This window comes from Podarcis tiliguerta, assembly GCF_965153285.1.
Source record: "Podarcis tiliguerta genome assembly, chromosome: 1".
NCBI lineage: Eukaryota > Metazoa > Chordata > Lepidosauria > Squamata > Lacertidae > Podarcis > Podarcis tiliguerta.
The window spans coordinates 89,401,711-89,423,088 of record NC_139534.1 but is presented as its reverse complement, the minus strand read 5'-3'; the positions used below and the strand labels follow the sequence as shown (position 1 = coordinate 89,423,088).

Below are 21,378 nucleotides of genomic sequence, written 5' to 3'. Positions count from 1 at the left end.
CCACATACAGACTTCTGAATAAACTTGGCAGCCATGGAACAGGAGGACAGATTTTCTTCTGGACTGGTAAAATGTTGAAGAACAGGAAAGTTTTCACAAAAAATTAAACCCCACCCCCAAAAGGATCCTGGTGCTATTTAGTTTTCCAAGTTATCTACAATCAGGTGAGCAGTAGGTAGCCAGGCTTGCAGATGACACCAAAGTACAGAGAATGGTGAAAATCAGTTTCAAAGTTAAGTGTTCAGCGTATCTCACATGGATGTAGAGAAGAGCACAGTTTAAATGGTTATAAATGATCAGAAAAAAATAGTTGCACCATATTCTGGAATAAGAAAGTGGGTAGATGGCTGACCGTATCTTCTCCTAATTTTCCCGAATTGTTCCGTTTCAGAGATTATCAAAATCTAACTTTCATAGACTGTTAATAGGGAGGTGTGAGCCTTGTGAGGAGGGAATGAGGAACCTGCTGCCCTCCAGATCTTGCTGGACTGCAATTCCCATTACTCCCTGCCAATGCAAACACTGATCAAGGAAGATGGGGGCTGCAATGAACCAACAGTTGAGAGTCCCAGGATCCCCCATGCCTGCAGGCTATTCTTATGATCGTACCCCCCAATTGAAATATTTAACTCTACATCCTCTCTGTCCCTCTCTCCTTTTTAGACTCACGATAACACCGAGAGGTAGATGGGTAGAGAGCGCGCAAGTGGTTCCAGCCGCTTCTCTCACGCAAGCATCCTTTCCCCCACACCTTGTCACCCGCCGCGCCGTCGAGAGAGGTAAGCGAGGAGCGAGATGCTCCCCGACCTCGAAGGCGACGGCGTTGCTCTAGTCGTCCAAGATGCTTCCCTCAGCGAAGGGCGCCTGCACACTTGTCGCCGGCGGGAGGCTTCGTGGCGGCCAGGCGAGGTTCCTTTCGCTAACCGTTTCTTAAGGGCCGAATGCCGCCCACCACCAAGGAGCTTAAATCTGTCATGCCCGCCGCCTTGGGAGCCGTTTGGACCCCGGCGGATTACACGCTTCCATTGGCGGCAAAATCACGGCTCCTCCTCCTCAGAGGCGACGACGCTGTTAGAGGAAAGGGCCAGAGGAGCCCTCGTGGGTTGCACCGGCTTCTTGGACCCACCGGCCGTCGGCTCCGTGTGCTTCGCCGCCCTCTCGGTTCATGCAGGCGCCACAGAGAGGCTTTTGTTATTTTTCGCGCCCACACCCTCCGAATAAACCCCTAAGGAGAAGGCGGAGAAACGAGGCGCGGGGAGCTTGTTCTTGGCACGGGAAAGCGGCGCGCGTGGGACAAAAAGCACCTGCTGAATTCCTCTCAGGGGAGCCTCGAGGGAGAGCGGCGCGGCGGCTGACCAGCGGCGGGAGAAGGGCGGCGGCGAGACCGCAAAATCAGGCCGAGCGCCCCGCCTGGAGGGGAAAAGCCAGGTAAGCCACTGTTTTGTTCTGGAACGGCGTCGTTTTCCCGGCCCCCCCGCCGCCGCCGCGGCTCCCGCGCTCGCCCCTCCCCTCGGGCCGCTCAGTTCCACGGTTGCTGGAGCGCCGGGCGGAGGACACCACCGATGGCTGCTCTCCTCCCCGCATGGCAGCGGTGGCGCCGGTGGCGTCGGCGGCAGCAGCGGAGGAGCCTCGTCCTTCTTCTTCCCACTCCCTGCCTGGCTGCCGCCTTCCCGCGTGAGGCGAGGCCCTCCGGCCGCTCCCCGGCCCGCGCGCGAGGGGAGATATGGGGCCGGGAGGCGCCGGCGGGGGACTGGCGTGGCTGCTGCTGGCCTCGGGCGTCTTCCTGAGCCAGGCCTCGAGCCAGGCGCCGCCTCAGGGCTTCCGATACGTCTCCTATGAGGTGATCATCCCGAGGAGGATGGCGCCGCGTCGCGGGCGGGAGCCCCAAGACCTCACGTACCTCGTGGAGCTGCAGGGGAAGGGCCGCGTGGTGCACCTCCGGCAGAAGAGAGGCTTCGTGCCTCAACACTTCCCGGTGTTCACCTACGGCAAGGAGGGAGACCTCCAGGCGGACTACCCTTTCGTCAGGGACGATTGCTTCTACCACGGGTTTGTGCAAGGCCAGCCCTCCTCTCTGGTCGCGGTCAGCACATGCTCAGGAGGCCTTAGGGGCCTCCTGCAGGTGGAAAACAAGACGTACGAAATCGAGCCGGTCCAGGCACCCACGAACTTTCAACATGTGGTTTATCGGCTGGAAGAAAAGGAAGGCGCCGTCCGCATGAGGTGCGGGCTCACTAAGGGAGATCAAAATCTCCAGGAGGCCATGATCCAGATCCCAGAGAATGTAGAGCTCAAAAGTTCCCAGGGAGCACTCTGGCAGACACATGCCAGATATGTGAAGGTTGCAGTTGTAGTGGAACATGAGCTGTTTGTCCATACTGGCAGAAATGAAAGTCTTGCTGCTAGAGAAGTACTGGATATTGTCCATATTGCAGATTCACTCTATAAGCCTCTTGGGATTCATGTAGTCCTAGTTGGACTGGAAATATGGTCACAAAAGAACCTCATGGCAATTGCTAAAAGTATAGATGAACTGCTTGATGTTTTTAATACTTGGAGAAAAACGACCTTCATCCACCATCTAAGGCATGATGTTGGCCACTTATTTGTATATAAGCATTTTGGAGATAAGCTTGGATTATCATTTGTGGGAACAGTGTGTGATCCCATTTGGGCATCTGCTGTCGAGGCATTTATTACTTCTAGTTTGTTCTCATTTGCTATAACTTTTGCTCATCAGTTGGGCCATAACCTTGGCATGCAACATGATGAGAAATACTGCACTTGTAGTCAGCATTCTTGCATTATGGCTTCATTACAGAGCAACACAAGTCAGTTTAGCAATTGCAGTTTTGATAGTTATTCTACCCTAATGAATAGTGGTAGGAAACAATGTCTGTTAATTCCACCAGAGCATGAGAAACTGTATGAGCTCGAAAACTGCGGAAACAAGGTGGTAGAGAGCGGAGAACAATGTGATTGCGGTTCAGAATTTCATTGTGAATTGGATGCATGTTGCCAGTCGAATTGTATGTTGCGGTCAGGAGCCACTTGTGCTTCTGGAACATGCTGTGCCAACTGTCAGTTTCTTCCAGCTGGAACAGTTTGTAGAGAAAGGACTGACATCTGTGATCTTCCTGAATACTGCACTGGGATTTCAGAGTGGTGTCCTGAAGATGTTTATGTGCAAGATGGAGCTCCATGCTATGATGGTGCCTATTGCTATCACGGGAAATGCTCTACTCACATTCAACAGTGCAAAATGATATTTGGCAAACAAGCAACAGTTGCCCCACTAGATTGCTTCAAAGAAATAAATACGCGAGGTGACCGCTTTGGCAATTGTGGCGTTATTCCTGGTGATGTTTATAAGAAATGTGAAACAAGTAGTATCTTGTGTGGAAGAGTCCAGTGCATAAATATCGATAAAGTGTCCAATCTGAATGAGCAGAACACCATAATACAAACTCCTGTTAACAACAACTTGTGCTGGGGTACATACTACCCAAGTGGAATGGGCATAGCTGATATTGGAGCAGTGAGAGATGGCACACAATGCGGTGATGGCATGATATGTATTAATAGGTATTGTATCAAGGTATCCCTTCTGAACTATGACTGTAATCAAACAAAGTGCCACAACAGAGGAATGTGCAACTCTCATAAAAATTGTCATTGTGACTATGGTTGGGCCCCTCCATATTGTCTAAATGAAGGTTATGGTGGCAGCATTGACAGTGGACCCCCTCCACCTAAGAGTGGCAATTTAGGTATGACTATAAGCATTGTAATAGTTATTTTTACTGTTGTTATTGGAGCTGGGGTTGGAATCATATAAGGAATTTCACTGATAGAAGGGTTGAAATTACTTACTGTATATTACTCATTGAAGTGTCAGACTCCAGTAAGCTCTCAAAAGACAGCAAGTCCTAAAGTGTCTAATCTGACATTGCAAACACTTAGGAGATGTTGAGCTTATAAAAGATTTCACTCAGTACATTATGCTGCAAATAATGTATTTTGTTGCTTGTAAAACAAGTCTGGCCTCTCTTAGTAATTTAAAAATCTGACTTGCTATTAATTTTCTAGGCTCATCAGCTTATGAAAATACTTGGGCACCTAGATAGTAATGTTTGAGGATGACTTCCCATGGGGCCTGTTGTAACATAATTACTGTGGAGTATCACATAAACAGAGCACTCTAGTGTGGGTTGGGGCTGACCAGGGCCTGTTTAAAAAGGTCCTATCAGACTGATCTTATTTGTAGGTCATGTGGAGGTAATGCAAATTGTTTATTAGGGAAATAAATTGAAACCTGACCAATTATTCTAATTGGCACCTGTGGTTTTTAAAAACAATGTACCTCTGCTCTCTGAATGGAGAAACTGTAGTTCCATGTTCTTGTTGAAGGCCAAGCATATCAGTAGTTAATTTCCAAAACAAAATGTTGGGTCCACAAGAAAGCTCATGTAACGATTTATGCATGCATTTAATAACATTGCATTGGAAGTGGACATTTACAAAGTTTGCTCAAAGAATTAAACTGGACAGTGTTTTACAGTTGCATCTTCAAGCAAATTATGTATATGCCCATTCTAATAAAATATATTCAAGCCCACAAGAATCTTTCTAAATGCCATTTTGTGGAGGCAAAAGCATACAATGAAACTAACTTTTGTACTCTGTAAATTAGACAGGATTGGAAGCTTGGGAAAAAATTGAAGTAGCAAGAGAATGCCATCCAGAGACAAACCCAGAAAGATGATACATTCAAAAAGAATTATGAACAATTCTTTTAACTGCAATAATGACAATACAATTGGTTTCTTCACACATCTGAAATGCCTTTAGGAATGAGGTAAAACATCTGACAATTGCACATTCACGAACCTCTTACTCAAGATTTGTGTAGCTCTTTAAATGATATTTAATCATGTGTAAGTGTGTTGGGAACTGCAGCATCCATTAGTAGTATAACTGACACACTGCTGCTCTATACATAACTCCAGTATGTTATGACTATTCATAAGCTGCCTCACAAGAATAAATGTAAACTCATGCTTTTGATTTGCAATGGCATACAATATAAATTCTGGGAGATTTCATGTATGGTTTTTGCAGAACACAAAAGTGCAAGCCAGCAGAGCTATGTGGTATATGTTCTATAGCAGTATTGTATGCCCTTTGAACAATCAAACATCTGGGGTGAAAACATTATTTATGGGCCTGTGTAATGTAAGAAAATTGCTCTAGTGAAACTGGTTCAATTAAATACAAATTTTGCCTTTCTGTCTCAGTCTGTCTTGCATTCTAATTTAACCGAAAGCATTCGTCTTTGACTTCCCTCTCACAAACCCTTCATCAGGACTGCATTGTTTAACACTTGGATATTTCCTGGAAGAATCAGTTTACAGTTCTTAACAGTGATACTTGCTCAGAACAGTGAGAGTTTATATATATATATCACCCATCTTTCGTAATTTATCTTTATCATATTGTACAATATACTGTTTTGAATGCCCTTTACTGATGTACAACCATGAAAACTATTGCTTAGAAATTATTTCAGATTACTTAATAAAAATATTTTATGTAAAAGTATTTTTATTTATTACATTTGTATTTCACCTTTCATCCATGGACCTCAAATAAGCATAGATCTCATTTCCCCCCTCACAATAGCCTGTGAGGTAGGTAATAGCATCTGGTCTCAGATAGATCTTGGTGACTGTCCCTGCTAATTTCATGGCAGGTTTCCCTGGTGCTAGTTAAACACTCTGCAATAGTGATGTCTTCATAAAAAGGTGTATATCAGCTTTTCATCAAGAGAACACCAATTTGTTTTGGTATTGTGATTGGTTTTATGAATGCAAATAATTCCTGGAACAGTATAGTTGTCTACAATTACAGCTAATTTTTGCCATTTATTCAAAGTAATAATAGCCTCTAGACATAAATTACTGTAGATTATTTGGTAGTCATGCCTTCTGCAGCCAGTGCAATATTTTTTATTGGGACACCTCAAGGAATTTAATGAGAGCAAAGCACATGATATCTATTAAAGTGACAGTTTGAAACACGTACAGTGTTAGAGTTGGTACAGTCCTCATTGGGTTTTGCCACTCCAGTGTCATTTATGCTGTCAAATGTTCCTGGCTACTTAGCAGACCTATTTTGACATTTTGCCGGTTGGGACTCCCTCTAGCTCAGGGGTGGGGAACCTCTGGCTCACAGGTCAATCTTGGCCCTATCAGGGGTTCCAATTTAGCCCATGAGGACATTTTCCACAAACCATACCCACCGGTGGTATCAGCTCATGGGCAGGGTTCAATCCTGTTGGGTGCTGCTTCACTAGTGGGGAGTACATTAGCAAAGTAAATCCCTGCAGAGAGCGGAATTGAATCCTCTATTTACCAGTTGGTGAGTGGAGCACTTAATCTTGCTGGGTGCTGCTTTGCCACTGCATTTTATGCAAATAACCTCTCCCTTCACCCTATAAGTCAACTTTAGCATGTGCATGGTACTGCACACTTATCAGTTACCTGACATCATTATGTAAAATAATCCAGAATGCGGCAGCTAGACTGGTGACTGGGGGCGGCCGCTGAGACCACATAACACCGGTATAGAAAGACCTACATTGGCTCCCAGTACGTTTCCGAGCACAATTCAAAGTGTTGGTGTTGACCTTTAAAGTCCTAAACAGCCTTGGCCTAGTATACCTGAAGGAGCGTCTCCAATCACATCGTTCTGCCCGGACGCTGAGGTCCAGCGCCGAGGGCCTTCTGGCGGTTCCCTCATTGCGAGAAGCAAAGCTACAGGGAACCAGGCAGAGGGCCTTCTCGGTAGTGGCGCCCGCCCTGTAGAACGCCCTCCCATCAGATATCAAAGAGATAAATAACTACCTGACCTTTAGAAGACATCTGAAGGCAGCCCTGTTCAGGAAAGTTTTTAATGTGTGACATTTTAATGTATTTTTAATCTTTGTTGGAAGCCGCCCAGAGTGGCTGGGGGAACCCAGCCAGATGGGCGGGGTACAAATAAATTAATAATAATAATAATAATAATAATAATAATAACAGGTGTGTGGCTACTGCATACCTGTCAAAGGTGGCCCATGGGGTGGGGGCATTAAAGATCTTGGCTGTTGATGCAAAAAGGTTTCCTGTATCTGCTTCTAGCCAATTGAACAGGCTTACTCACTAGGCTTATCTAAATTTATATGCCTGACTAGCTTCCCCCAGCTGCTAATGCAGTTAGTAAAATCGGGGTATGGCTCAAATTCCAGTGAGCAGGAATTTGAAAGGGAAAGGTCAATTTAGCCCCTGGGAATGGGATTGTTTTTGTAACCAAGGGAAAGGACGGTGGGTGTTAAGAAGGGATAAGGCAATGGGCAGTGAATTAACTGTAGAATTAATGCCCTATGGATGTTTCCTTTTTAAACCAAATGTTTTTAACCAGTCACAAAATGGCTGCCACATCTTAAAGTAGAAAAAGAGACAGGGCCACAAAATGGTCAGCCACCTCATCAATGGGGAGAGGGCACCAAAAGAATCCACTGCTGTGTTCGCTTGCAGCGAGAATCCATCACTTCTCTGTTTAGAACAGAATGGTGAGTGTCTAGTTCTGGCATTCAGTGAAGGGGTGGGCATGTTTAAGGGGCGAAGGTATTCAGTGTGGTAAAGGCCAAACCAGTTCAAACAAGAACTAAGCAGGAAGAGCAAACATTCTCTAATGCATTGCAGTTTTGAGAGGTTACTTCCTGAGACCTTTCACAGGCATCACAGGAGGCACCATGTTGGGAACCCCCGCCATAGCCGATATCTTATATAAGCTCACAAACGAACAAAAATGAAGTAGAATATTCTATCCTCCTGCTCTTGATCAATATGAATGGTGTTCAGGGAATCATTTTCTTTCTCTGTTTGCTGCCTAACACATTTTTATATGTCATCACCCTGCTGAAGGCCCCAGGATTCTGGCCCATAAGCCTGGCTGAGGAACTATGAACTTTATTTTAAAAATGTCAGGAAACCTGGAAATTAAGATATGCTGTGGAACTTACATGTTCATTTTCACAACTGGATAGTCTGGAAGTAGCAAAGAGGATGGCCAATGGCATGCATTGATTGCTTGTTTTGTCAGTGCAACTACAATGACAATGTTCTCAAATTTTGAAGAAAATGAAGCAACTTTAAGCAATGTAATATTACAGTAATTTATTTTACATAAATAAAAAATACTTATTTTAACGTCACATTAAATTATCTTCTGTATGACAATATGCCTTACATGAAGAACTGTGTACCATTAAACAGAAATAATCTGGTTTCTAGTCTTTTATCACTATTTGCTTCCTGTCTCATTGGGTTCCTAATGAGCAAATTCAAACCATCATATCAAAGCCACCTAAAAAGAGGATACAGAGAACTGTGGAAGCAAAAATATTAATGTTATATGGACAAAATATAAAACAATCTTACCAATAAGAAGCATTTATTTATTTGTTTATTTAAAAATGTGAAAAAACAGTGCTTAAGAACTAAAAGCAAAATGCCTGCATTTTTTATCTGATATAGGTGTAAAATGGCTCAGAAGTCCATTAAATGAGATTTCTTAATTTTCTGAATAATCTCTTCTGAATAAATCCTCAAGAAAGATAACTGTACTGACAGCTGATGTGGACAAAATAATAATGCATCAAGCCATTTCAACTACATTTAGTCATGGAAATAGGAGAAAAATAAATAACTGTCCAATTGGGAATACATTACAATTTTCAAAATAAAATTGATTTTTAAAAAGGAATGTCAAATTCCCTTGTACTGAAAAAGTGATATAGATACCCCAGTTGTATAAAGTTATTGTGAAACTCCAAAATTCTGCTGATAGTTTGTCTTACATTGAGGGTGGTCCATATAGAGTTCGTAACACAGATAGGTGACTGGAATATCTATCTATCTATCTATCTGTCTGTCTGTCTGTCTGTCTGTCTATCATCCATCTATCTATCTATCTATCTATCTATCTATCTATCTATCTATCTATCTATCATCTATCTCATTAGAAATAGACCTAAAAGTCTTACAAATATTCCATCCTTTTTCATTGTTGACCAAGACAATTAAATGTATTGTACCTGGAAATGAGTTGCCTTTCTGCTGTTGTTCCCCCTATGTGAGCATGGAAGAGAACAAGCAAGCAGGAAGGAAGATGCATGGGGGCCAGACAGGCAAGTCATTCTATCAGTTATATTTTATTTGCACAATTGGAATTAATTTCAGGAACCAAAGTGCTTTTTTCTGTGCAGCTTGAGCAGGAGCAGTGAACATTGTTATGGTTCATTATTGTAGCTTGTCTTCACTTACCTCACAGTTGTGAAGAATATCTCAACATTATGAATGGTCTGTTTCACCAATAAGAAAAAAAGATTGGAATAGGCCAATATATTTGTGAATTGTACTTGGATAAAGGTGACTTTTCTTCTTTAAGTTCTCAAATTTCTTAACCTAGCTCAAGGTAGTCATCTGAACAAGCCGGAAATTTAACTGATAATCAGTCACAGTCAGTCCATCATTTGAAAAATAAGAATTTAGAACCATTGATGCTAAAATGGGAACTGGACATTACATTTTGGCGACTGTAACCTTGGTTTAAGGAGCCATTTGGTGCCTGGCTTATATACATGAGTTTCTAACACTGACCACTACAGGTTGTTCCACTAAGCCACCTAGCAGCTGCATTTTGTACTAGCTGCAGCTACCAAACCAAGTGCAAGGGTCGTCCAATTGTAAGGTTATCTTGTCTGTGGTAAGGGGAACAGCAGTTTCTAGCAGCAGAACAGTCTTTATACACAGCACATCATGATTTGATTAATCACATTCAAGTATTCAAAACCCCTTTTTAACAGCCCCTATGTTACCTCAGTGACCTCCTCCCTACCCTGAAACTTTTGTCAGTTATTAAATAAAAAGCATGACAAATCATCAGGCTATGACCATTTACTTTGATGTGCAAACTGCCATGATACTAGTCAGGGTTTTCCTGCTGCGAAAACCAACAGGCAGGAGGGAAAAAAACAGTTATCCTGAAGACTCAACAGCAGGAATAGGAACATTGGGACATGCCTTATACTGAGTCTGATAATTGATCCATCTAGCTCTGGAATGTCCTAAGACTGGAATCTGGGTGGTGGTGGTGCACAGACATAATTCCACTGCCTATAACTTAAGCTTGAACCTTCAGATTCCCACCAAGAGCATAGCTATGGTCCATTAAGTATTGTCTGAGGAATTGGTCTGCTTTTGAAGACTGACTTGCTCATGAGTTTCCTTTTACTCATGCAAAGTCTTTATTCACCAGGTGTGCATTTCTGCATCTGGTAGCCAACCAAGCCTGCAACTTTAGGCTCCTGTGGTCCGGAGAACTAGGTGAATGCCTGATGTTTGTCTCAGATTCCGAGAGGAGGTTATCCACATATTAGGAGGAAACATGTACTGCTATCTCCATCAGTGACACAGGATCCAATTGATGTGGCTTAATGTTCCTTGACATGGCCCGTCTCCCTATAACATTGACCTTGGGGAGCTTAAAATTATCTTTGAAGAGGATCACTCCAGTGAAAGCAAGATAGTAACAACCCCCAAGGAGCCTCTCCTAAATAGAGTTCATATATCTTGTATTAATATAAGGTTAGTGATTTTGGTTATCTTCCACTACCCTAACATCTTGGTCTGAAAATTGTCCACAGAACATCCTGTTCTTCCTGTAACTGCCCTTTTTGCTAACCATCTTCTAGGTTCTCCCCCACCCTTTCCATTCTCTCCCCATTCCGTCTTGTTCATAACCAAGCTCCGCCCACATTCCAAAGGGAAATCTCCTGACGGTTGCTATAGACAGAATCCTTCTCCTCTATCTAACATGCAGCCTTCTTCCTATCTTGCCTTGCACCCACAAGGAGCTTCCCTATTGAGAAAGACAAGCAAGAGTGGAGTGATCTAGTGAATTATTTCACTGATCAAGGAAAATGACTAGCAATCTTGCCTGGCTACTGGTGCTGATCTCATGGAACGTGTTATGTGAGAATGCAGGTCAGAAACCACCACAGGGTTTTAGATATGCTTCTTATGAAGTGATCATCCCAAGGAAACTGACTCCCCGATATGGAGAACAGGAAACTCATGATGTCACATACCTGCTGCAGATTGAGGGGAAGGATCATGTGGTGACACTCAGGAAAAAGAAGAGTGTTGTCCCTAAACACTTTACTGTCATCACATACAGTAAGGATGGAGAGCTCCAGGTGGACTATCCTTTCATCAAAGATGACTGCTTCTACCATGGCTTTGTACAAGACAAGCCTTCCTCTAGGGTCACACTCAGCACTTGCTCGGGGGGCCTCAGAGGTCTGCTTCACTTAGAAAATTACACCTTTGAAATTGAACCTGTTCAGGCACCTGGTACTTTTCAACATGTGCTGTACAGATTGGAGGGAATCGAAGGTGCTGTTCGCATGAGGTGTGGGTTAACAGAGGAAAAGCAAAGGAGCCAAGAGGCCATGTTCCAAAACAAAAGAAAAGTATTGACTGAAAGTGCTGCTAGAGGAGCCTGGTTGCCACACACCAGGTACCTAGAGGTTGCAATCGTGATAGAACATGAACGATATGTCAGGTTTGACAAAAATGAAAGTCGTGTTGCTAGGCAAGTTATGGATATCATCCATACTGCAAACTCAATGTATGAGCCACTGTCTCTTGAGCTGTCTATAGCTGGCTTGGAAATATGGACAGAAAAAAACCTCATAGAAATTTTTGACAGCATAGATGACACTCATAATACCTTCACCCACTTTTTAAAAAGTTCACTAAGTAAACGTATACAACTTGATGCTGCTCACTTATTTATATATAAGAGTTTTGGAAGTACACTTGGATTAGCATACATAGGAACAGTTTGTAACCCCCATTGGGCATCTGGTGTTGAATCATATGTGACTCCCAGTTTGTTCCTTATTTCTCACACATTTTCCCATGAATTAGGACACATTCTTGGCATGCAACATGATGTAGGATACTGTACTTGTAATCGAAGTTCTTGCATAATGGCTGAATATCAAACAACCTCTGATAAGTTTAGCAACTGTAGTTATAAAGAATATTTCAACAGAAGAAACAGGCAGTGTTTGCTAACTCCACCAGACTCCACTAAAATATATAAATTTGCATACTGTGGAAACAAAATAGTGGAAGATAAAGAGGAATGTGATTGTGGTTCACCTGATCAATGCAAGTTGGATCCATGCTGCCAGTCCAATTGCATGCTGAGTCCAAGTGCTGCTTGTGCTTTTGGAGAGTGCTGTGTTGAGTGTCAGTATCTTCCAGTTCATAAGGTTTGCAGAGAACAGGTCAGCAGCTGTGATCTCCCCGAGTATTGCAACGGGACTTCAGAATGGTGTCCTGAAGATGTTTATGTACAAGATGGTGCCCCATGTAGTGATGGGGCATATTGCTATCATGGGAATTGCACAACTCACACTAGGCAGTGCAGAATGATCTTTGGCAACAAAGCAACCGGTGCATCAAAGGATTGTTTCAGTGAAATGAACGCTCGAGGTGATCGCTTTGGCAACTGTGGGCTTAGACATGACACTTATAAGAAATGTGATACTCAGAACATCTTGTGCGGCCGAATCCAGTGTGAAAATGTTGATACAGTACCTTCTTTGGAGGAACACAGCACCATAATTAATACGCCTCTTGGCAATAGGCATTGCTGGAGTACAGATTACCACGCTGGAATGGAGATACCCGATATTGGAGCAGTGAGAGATGGGACTCCTTGTGGCACAGAAATGATGTGTATTAATAGGGAGTGCAAGAAAGTGTCTCTCTTGAAATATGATTGCAATGTCACAAAGTGTCATAATCGAGGAATATGCAACACCTACAAACATTGTCATTGTGATGATGGCTGGGCCCCTCCAGATTGTCTAAAACAAGGTAATGGTGGCAGCATTGACAGTGGACCTCCTCCACCAGGGAACACTTCAAAACGTAGCGTCAACATGACAGGAATTATAGCAGCAATTGTATTTCTTGTTTCTACTATTTTTGCTGTTTTGGGGCTGGGTATTTGTTTCAGGAAGCGTCTGAGAGAGCGGTTTGTAAAAAAAACAGAAAAAACATATGAAGAAGGTGTAAAAGAGGAAGAAAATCCTGCCCCAACTGAATCAGAGAATTGAACAATACACTGAATGTGTCAAATAGATGTGCAGGAAATAATGGACAATATTATGCAGTGATACATTTAAGTTCCTAAAGTTTTTAAAGCCCTTCTTCATTTGTCTACTAGGCACAATAGGACAGAACTCTGCAATGTGTTGATGTTGTCTGCAGTCTCGATAACTCTCAGAATTTTCTCCCTTAAGCCTACTGGGGAAAATAATGTGGAGGAATGCTAAATACTTTCAGCAAAAGCCAGGCTCTGAATAAAATCCCATTCTCACAGAAAGCAACATAACCACTGATGTCATTTGAGTAACTGAGGTGATATCCTAAAATATGCCTGTTGTAGAGCAGTAAAAAGGCAACAAAACACTTTAACAGCTGAGCATCACAACGTTACGTAATCTTAGTGATTCCATGTCTTCATATCAAAGCAACTGAAGAATGCAGAGAACCGTGGAAACAAAATGTTAAAATGACAAAATGTTGATTTGTTTATCTAATTTATTCTTCATACTTTAAAGAAGGTAATCCAAAGTGATTTATAATATAAAAACAAACACATACTGTACATTGAAACCAGCAGAAAATAAAATAAAAACCAAAGATAAATGTAAAATAAAATCCCATTTTTAAAAGGCGGGATTAAAACATTCCAACCACGGGAGACCACAGATAACTAAAAACAAAGGTCTAGCAAAAGAGGGGGGAGTTTTTGCTTAGTGCCTGAAGCTATTTCTTCATGATGCCAGGTGAGCCTCCTCAGGGGGAGCATTCCATAAGTAGGGAGCCACCACTGAAAAGCCCCCTTCTTGTGTTGCCACCCCCCAGAACTCCTGAGGAGGAGGCACAAGAAGAAAGGCCTCAGATTATTATTGTAGGGTCTATGCTGGTTTATACGGGGAGAGGTGTTTCTTCAGGTATTTGGGTACTGAGCCACAATATGCTTTGTAGGTCAAAACCAGCACTTTGAATTGGGCTCAGAAACTGATTGGTAACCAGTGTGGTTGGGCCAGGATTGGTGTTATGTGCTCAGACTGTCTTGCCTCCGTGAGCAACCTGGCTACTGAATTCTGTACCAACTTCTGAATTGCCTTCAAAGGCAGCCCCCTGTATAACACATTGAGTAATCTAACCCAGAGGTCATCAGAGTATGGTTGGCCACCAGCCCAAGCAGATGGAAGGCACTTCATGCTACCAAGGCCACTTGAGCCTCAAGTGACAGCAAAGCAAAGTTTCCAGAAGTATCCCCAAGCTATGTAACTACTCCTTCAGAGGGAGTGCAATCTCATCAAGAGGAGGCCATTTCCCATCCATCCAGTCTAGGGAACCATTCACTTCAGTTTAATCTGAACTGAGCTTCAGTTTATTGGCTCCCATCCAGTCTATTACTGAGTCAAGACATCAGTCAGGCACATCCACTGCTACACTTGTAGATGTTAAGAAATCCAGATGTGCCATCAACATATTGCTGTCAACGTACTGCAAGACTCTGGATGACTCCACCCAGCAGTTCCCTGTAGATTAACATGTTTAACAGCATGGGGGCCATGCTTGATCCCTAAGGAGCCCTGCATTGAAGACTTTGTGAAGCTGAAAAGCACTCCCCAAGCATCATCCTGTGGAAATGACTATCCAAGTAAGACCAGAACCACCGCAAAGCAGTGCTGCCCACCCTCACACAACCGCTCCAGAAGGATACCATGGTGAATGGTATTGAAAGCCGCTGAGAGATCAATAGGATTAACAGGGAATTAAAACATTCTCCCATCCCTCTCCTGACTGAGGTCATCATACAGCATAACAAAAGCAGTTTCCATGGCCAAACAGACCTAAACCTTGATTAAAATGGATGCAGAAAATTGGTTTCATCCAAGAGAGCCTGGCTCTGGCTCACAACCAGTCGCTCAAAATATACAAGTAAGTGTTTATTTCTTTGTTTTAAAAGACAAAAGGCAGTGATTAAAAACACTGAAAGTACAAATGCTAACATTTTTTATCAAAATAGGTGTAAAATGGTTGAGAAGTCCTAATGTTATGAATAATTTCTTCTGAATAAACCCAAAAGGGAGATTACTGAACGTTGCTATGGACAAAAGAGGGATGCTTTAATCCTTAAGTTCCAAAGTTCTGCTGATAGCAGACTGATCTTATTATATAGGGACCAATTTCAGTGTTGCACATAGAGGAGACTGGATCTCATCTCTCTCTCACTCTCTCTCTCTCTCTCTCTCTCTCTCACACACACACACACACACACACACAAACGGAGTTGCAAATATTGGCCACAGATACTGCAGCTGAGGGAGGAAGGAGCTTCAATGCTCTATTCCACAGCATCCCAGCTCTTCCCTTTTCAGTACAGTTGAAGGTGAAGCAGCCTGCAGAGGAAAAAGGGGAAGGTGGAAGCAGTATTATGCCCTTGTTAGACCTTCCTCTTTCCAGACTAGAAATTGGAATGTGGGGCTGAGCTGCTCTTTTACTCTCCAAAATTTCATAGGTGAAGTAGGCACACTTATTTGAAACAATAGGAAACTAAAGCCCAGGGAATGAGGCTGCTAGTCACCAAGACAGCTAATCTTACACAGTGGCATCTGGCTTTTTGCTTATAGTCTGAGGTCTGCACTTGCTCAGAGTCCACGCTGGCACTGTTTTAAGCCTGGTCCTCAGCTATCCATCTCTCCACTGTAAATGGAGAAAACCACCTTTCTTTGTTTCTACAGAGGTTCCTTACAAATAAAAGGCAAGTGTAGAAAACCAGGACGTACCTCTGTAAAAAAACCACACACCCTCATTTCAGAGATAACATGCTTTTCTGCCAGAAAAAGTATTAGAAAAAGTTAGTCTGTTAAAGCCTATAAATCAATTTGTTCTACCAAGACACTCTGCTGATTTACTACAAATTCATATTATCCCAAAGATGTATTTAAATCAGTTTGTATGTGTGTGCTGTATAATGTTGTAACTCTTTGTGACATATTTCAATTACATATTACTTTTCAAAACTGCTTTGAGGTCCCCCCCCCCACAATCAAGTGGTATATAAATTTTATTAAATAAACAAACAAACAAACAAACAAACATTTGCAGTTGTCGTCATCTTTTATAAAACCAAAATTACTTTTAAAAAGAACTAGATTAAGCCAGTAGGGCAGAGACTCTTAATCTCAGGGTTGTGGATTCGAGCCCATGTTGGGCAAAAGATTCTTGGATTGCAGGGGGCTGGAGTAGAAGACCTTCATGATCCCTTCAAACTCTACAATTCTATGATTTTATGATAAGAGAGTATTTTAATTTCTTTATAAAAATGTATTCTGCTTAATATATATTTAGAGTGTGACCTGTAACACTCAGTAAATCAAAAGAAAACTATTTGTCACAAATAAAATTGATTTTGTCATGAAAATAAAAGAAAAAAATATTCTGGAAATCCATTATCATGTTTTAAATGCAATGGAATTTTTAAAAGCCATGTCAGATTTTTGGTGTTGAAAGTGCCTTAAAAGCTTCAAAAATAAGTCATGCCAGACCAATCTGATTTCTTTTTTTTGATGGAATTACAAACTTGGTGAATGAGGGAAATGCTGTGGATATAGTCCATCTTGATTTCAGTAAGGCGGTACCTATTTATATACTTGCACTGGTATGCAAACAATTCTGCCAATGGTAGTTCATGAGGAAGCTCAAGCTCGATGACCTGGGTCTGCACTAAGAGACAGCCAAGATGGTCTCTGGCCTCTTCAGCAGCCTCAGCTTTTGTAGCTGGACTCATAACTACAACATAACTAAAGTAGTCATAAGCAATAAAGAAAACATAAAAAATATACAACCAAACTGAACAATTTCCACATAAATCACAAGATCTATAATAAAAATACAGAAAACCAGCAACAGCAGCAACCACCACCCCTCCCAACCAAATCCGGCAAACAACACCCCAGCTGAAGGGTGTGTTCAGCAGTCTCAGCTTTTGTAGCTGAAGTCAGTCAGCGCCCCTCCCTCCTAGGTCAGGTGGGAAAAGGCTGCAAGGCAGAGAGCAGTTCTTCCAGGACTCACAGCCAAGAGTCACCGCCAAGATGCCCTTGGGATGAGGGGCAGCTGCCCTCTATGCCCCGCATGTGTGTTGGTGGGGCAAGGAGTGAGCCACCTCAAAATGAGTAGACACATTGGAGAATTTTAAATGTGAGCCTTTTCATCATGTATGTAACAGCTACAGTGTGACTGTGGACCAGATGGACAAGTAAAGACTTCCTATAATTTGTTTTAAAAACACCTTCATATAAAATTTATAGCATTTGATACAAACTACTCCAACCTGCGGGTGGCGCTGTGGGTAAAACCTCAGTGCCTAGGACTTGCCGATCGCATGGTCGGCAGTTCGAATCCCTGCGGCGGGGTGAGCTCCCGTCTTTCGGTCCCAGCTCCTGCCCACCTAGCAGTTTGAAAGCACCCTTAAGTGCAAGTAGATAAATAGGTACCGCTTTATAGCGGGAAGGTAAATGGCGTTTCCGTGTGCTGCGCTGGTGCTGGCTCGCCAGAGCAGCTTCGTCACGCTGGCCATGTGACCCGGAAGTGTCTATGGACAGCGCTGGCCCCCGGCCTCTTAAGTGAGATGGGTGCACAACTCTAGAGTCGGACACGACTGGCCCATACTGGCAGGGGTACCTTTACCTTTACCTTTACCTTTACCTTTACCTTTACTCCAACCTGCATCTAATATTGTAAATTTATGAGATCTATGGATTTAGGGCGTTATACAAATTTAATAAAATAATAATAATTAAAAACTCCCCCTTCGCCTTACCTGCTATTGCTGCATATTGCTGGCCAAATCTCTTTAGAGCAGGCAACTTGCTGTTCACATATCCTGCTTCCAGCCCTTCAGTGGCACAAGAAATACTATATCTATACCAAATTTGTTCATGACAAGGCCATAGGAACTCCTACTAGCGCATAGCTGTCAACGTTTCCCTTTTTCTAAGGGAAATTCCCTTATTCCAAATAGGATTCCTCACAAGAAAAGGGAAAAGTTGACAGCTATGCGACTAGGTCTTCTTCCATTGCCCTGCACTCAGTTCCCACGATTACCTGACACTATGGCCCTCAGCCTATCAGCACTCCTTTCTGTTCTTCCTGTTAAGTCCCCTGTCAGGCACTCTGACCCGCTTCCCACTCGCCCAGTCTCTGCATTCTATTCCGTCCCTAAGGCCCGCCCACATTCCAAAGGTAAATCTACAGACGGTTGCTATCATCAGAATCCTTCTCTCTCTATAGGAGTCTCCTTCCCATTTTGCTTTGGGCCCACAACAGGCCATCCCATGGGGTGCCTTAGTGCATTCTTTCACCTGTCAGGGAAGATGACAAGCAGTCTTCCCTGGCTGCTGGTGCTGATCTCATGGAATGTGTTGAGTGAGACTGCAGGTCAGAACCCTCCACAGGGCTATAGGTATGCCTCCTATGAGATGATTGTCCCAAGGAAATTAACCCCCCGATATGGACAAAACCCCCACACTATCACTTACTTGCTGCAAATTGAGGGGAAGGGCCACATCGTGAAGCTCAGGAAAAAGAAGAGCTTTGTGCCTAAACATTTCCCTGTCTTCACTTACAGTAGGGAGGGGGACCTTCAGATGGACTATCCTTTCATCAGAGATGACTGCTTCTACCGCGGCTCGGTAAAAGGCCATCCTGCCTCTCGAGTCACCCTCAGCACTTGCTCAGGGGGACTCAGGGGTCTGTTGCACTTAGAAAACCGCACCTATGAAATCGAACCTGTTCAGGCATCTGCTACTTCTCAACATGTGCTGTATAGATTGGAGGAAATGGTGGGTGCTGTACGAATGAGGTGCGGGCTAACAGAGGAAGAGCAAAGACGCCAAGAGGCCATGATCCAAAGCACAAATAATGTAACAGTTCAAATTGATGCGAGAGGAGCCTGGTGGACACACACCAGATACGTGGAGCTTGCCATTGTGATAGAACATGAACGATATGTCAGGTTTGACAGAAATGAAAGTCGTATTGTTTTGCAAGTTCTAGATATTATCCATGCTGCAAACTCAATATATGAGCCACTTGCTGTTGAGTTGTCTATAGGTGGCCTGGAGATTTGGTCAGAAAAGAACCTCATGAAAATCGAAGACACAATGGAAAAAACACTGCTCAATTTTGTCACGTTTGTAAAAAAGTCACTAAGTAAGCATACACATCTTGATGCTGCTCACTTATTTGTATATAAAAGTTTTGGACCTACACTTGGGTTAGCGTACTTAAGATCAGTTTGTAATGCCCACTGGGCAAGTGGCGTTGAGTCATATGTGACTCCCAGTTTGTTTGATTTTACTGTTATATTTGCCCATGCAGTAGGACATAATCTTGGAATGAAACATGATGAAAAATACTGCACTTGTGATAGACATGCTTGCGTTATGACTGAATATGGAGTAGGCTCAGATAAGTTTAGCAATTGCAGTTACAAGGATTACTTCTCAATAAGGAACAGACGGTGTTTGTTTGTTCCACTAGACCCTGATCTAATGTATAAATTTGCATACTGTGGAAACAAGGTAGTGGAAGATAAAGAGGAATGTGATTGTGGCTCAACAGAGCAATGCAAGTTGGATCCATGTTGCCAGGCTAATTGCATGTTGAGTCCAGAAGCCGCTTGTGCTTTTGGAGAGTGCTGTGTTGAGTGTCAGTATCTTCCTGTTCATAAGGTTTGCAGAGAACAGGTCAGCAGCTGTGATCTCCCCGAGTATTGCAACGGGACTTCAGAATGGTGTCCTGAAGATGTTTATGTACAAGATGGTGCCCCGTGTAGTGATGGGGCATATTGCTATCATGGGAATTGCACAACTCACAGTGGGCAGTGCAGAATGATCTTTGGCAACAAAGCAACCAGTGCATCGAAGGATTGTTTCAGTGAAATGAATGCTCGAGGTGATCGCTTTGGCAACTGTGGGCTTAGACACGACACTTATAAGAAATGTGATACTCAGAACACCTTGTGCGGCCGAATCCAGTGTGAAAATGTTTATAAACTACCTTCTTTGGAAGAACACAGCACCATAATTAATACGCCTCTTGGCAATAGGCATTGCTGGAGTACAGATTACCACGCTGGAATGGAGATACCCGATATTGGAGCAGTGAGAGATGGGACTCCTTGTGGCACAGAAATGATGTGTATTAATGGGGAGTGCAAGAATGTGTCCCTCTTGAAATATGATTGCAATGTCACAAAGTGTCATAATCGAGGAATATGCAACACTTACAAACATTGTCATTGTGATTATGGCTGGGCCCCTCCAGACTGTCTAAACCAAGGTAATGGTGGCAGCATTGACAGTGGACCTCCTCCACCAGGGAACACTTCAAAACATAGCGTCAACATGACAGGAATTATAGCAGCAATTGTATTTCTTGTTTCTACTATTTGTGCTGTTTTGGGGCTGGGTATTTATTTCAGGAAGCGTCTGAGAGAGCGGTTTGTATAAAAACCAGAAAAAACATATGAAGAAGGTGTAAAAGAGGAAGAAAATCCTGTCCCAACTGAATCAGAGAATTGAACAATACACTGAATGTGTCAACTAGATGTGCAGGAAATAATGGACAGTATTATGCAGAGATAAAAAGGCAACAAAACACTTTAACAGCTGAGCATCACAATGTTACGTTATCTTAGTGATTCCATGTCTTCATATCAAAGCAACTGAAGAATGCAGAGAACCGTGGAAACAAAATGTTAAAATGACAAAATGTTGATTTGTTTATCTAATTTATTCTTCATACTTTAAAGAAGGTAATCCAAAGTGATTTATAATATAAAAACAAACACATACTGTACATTGAAACCAGCAGAAAATAAAATAAAAACCAAAGATAAATGTAAAATAAAATCCCATTTTTAAAAGGTGGGATTAAAACATTCCAACCACGGGAGACCACAGATAACTAAAAACAAAGGTCTAGCAAAAGAGGGGGGAGTTTTTGCTTAGTGCCTAAAGCTATTTCTTCATGATGCCAGGTGAGCCTCCTCAGGGGGAGCATTCCATAAGTAGGGAGCCACCACTGAAAAGCCCCCTTCTTGTGTTGCCACCCCCCAGAACTCCTGAGGAGGAGGCACAAGAAGAAAGGCCTCAGATTATTATTGTAG

At 42.9% G+C, this 21,378-nt stretch overlaps 3 protein-coding genes across 6 annotated transcripts; all 3 read left to right on the top strand.

The window, feature by feature from the left end:
• Positions 1-1,270: 1,270 nt before the first annotated feature.
• LOC310657619 (disintegrin and metalloproteinase domain-containing protein 20-like) lies at positions 1,271-20,831 on the top strand. 4 transcript variants are annotated; one of them, XM_083398560.1, is made up of 3 exons: positions 1,271-1,428; positions 15,011-15,143; positions 18,835-20,831. In XM_083398560.1, the coding sequence occupies exons 2-3, from the start codon at positions 15,076-15,078 to the stop codon at positions 20,717-20,719; spliced, it is 1,953 nt and encodes a 650-aa protein (XP_083254686.1). In that variant the 5' UTR covers positions 1,271-1,428; positions 15,011-15,075; the 3' UTR covers positions 20,720-20,831. The 4 variants fall into 4 exon arrangements, with proteins under 4 accessions (XP_083254686.1, XP_083254687.1, XP_083254685.1 ...); XM_083398561.1 differs by lacking the exon at positions 1,271-1,428 and adding an exon at positions 10,973-11,090; XM_083398559.1 differs by lacking the exons at positions 1,271-1,428; positions 15,011-15,143 and adding an exon at positions 18,447-18,669.
• LOC310657637 (disintegrin and metalloproteinase domain-containing protein 21-like) lies at positions 1,425-5,599 on the top strand. The gene has a single exon (XM_083398598.1). The coding sequence runs from the start codon at positions 1,724-1,726 to the stop codon at positions 3,836-3,838; it is 2,115 nt and encodes a 704-aa protein (XP_083254724.1). The 5' UTR covers positions 1,425-1,723; the 3' UTR covers positions 3,839-5,599.
• On the top strand, positions 11,027-13,885 carry LOC310657614 (disintegrin and metalloproteinase domain-containing protein 21-like; the record flags this gene model as incomplete). Its single annotated transcript, XM_083398547.1, has 1 exon — positions 11,027-13,885. The coding sequence occupies one exon, from the start codon at positions 11,027-11,029 to the stop codon at positions 13,238-13,240; it is 2,214 nt and encodes a 737-aa protein (XP_083254673.1). The 3' UTR covers positions 13,241-13,885.
• Positions 20,832-21,378: the final 547 nt, after the last annotated feature.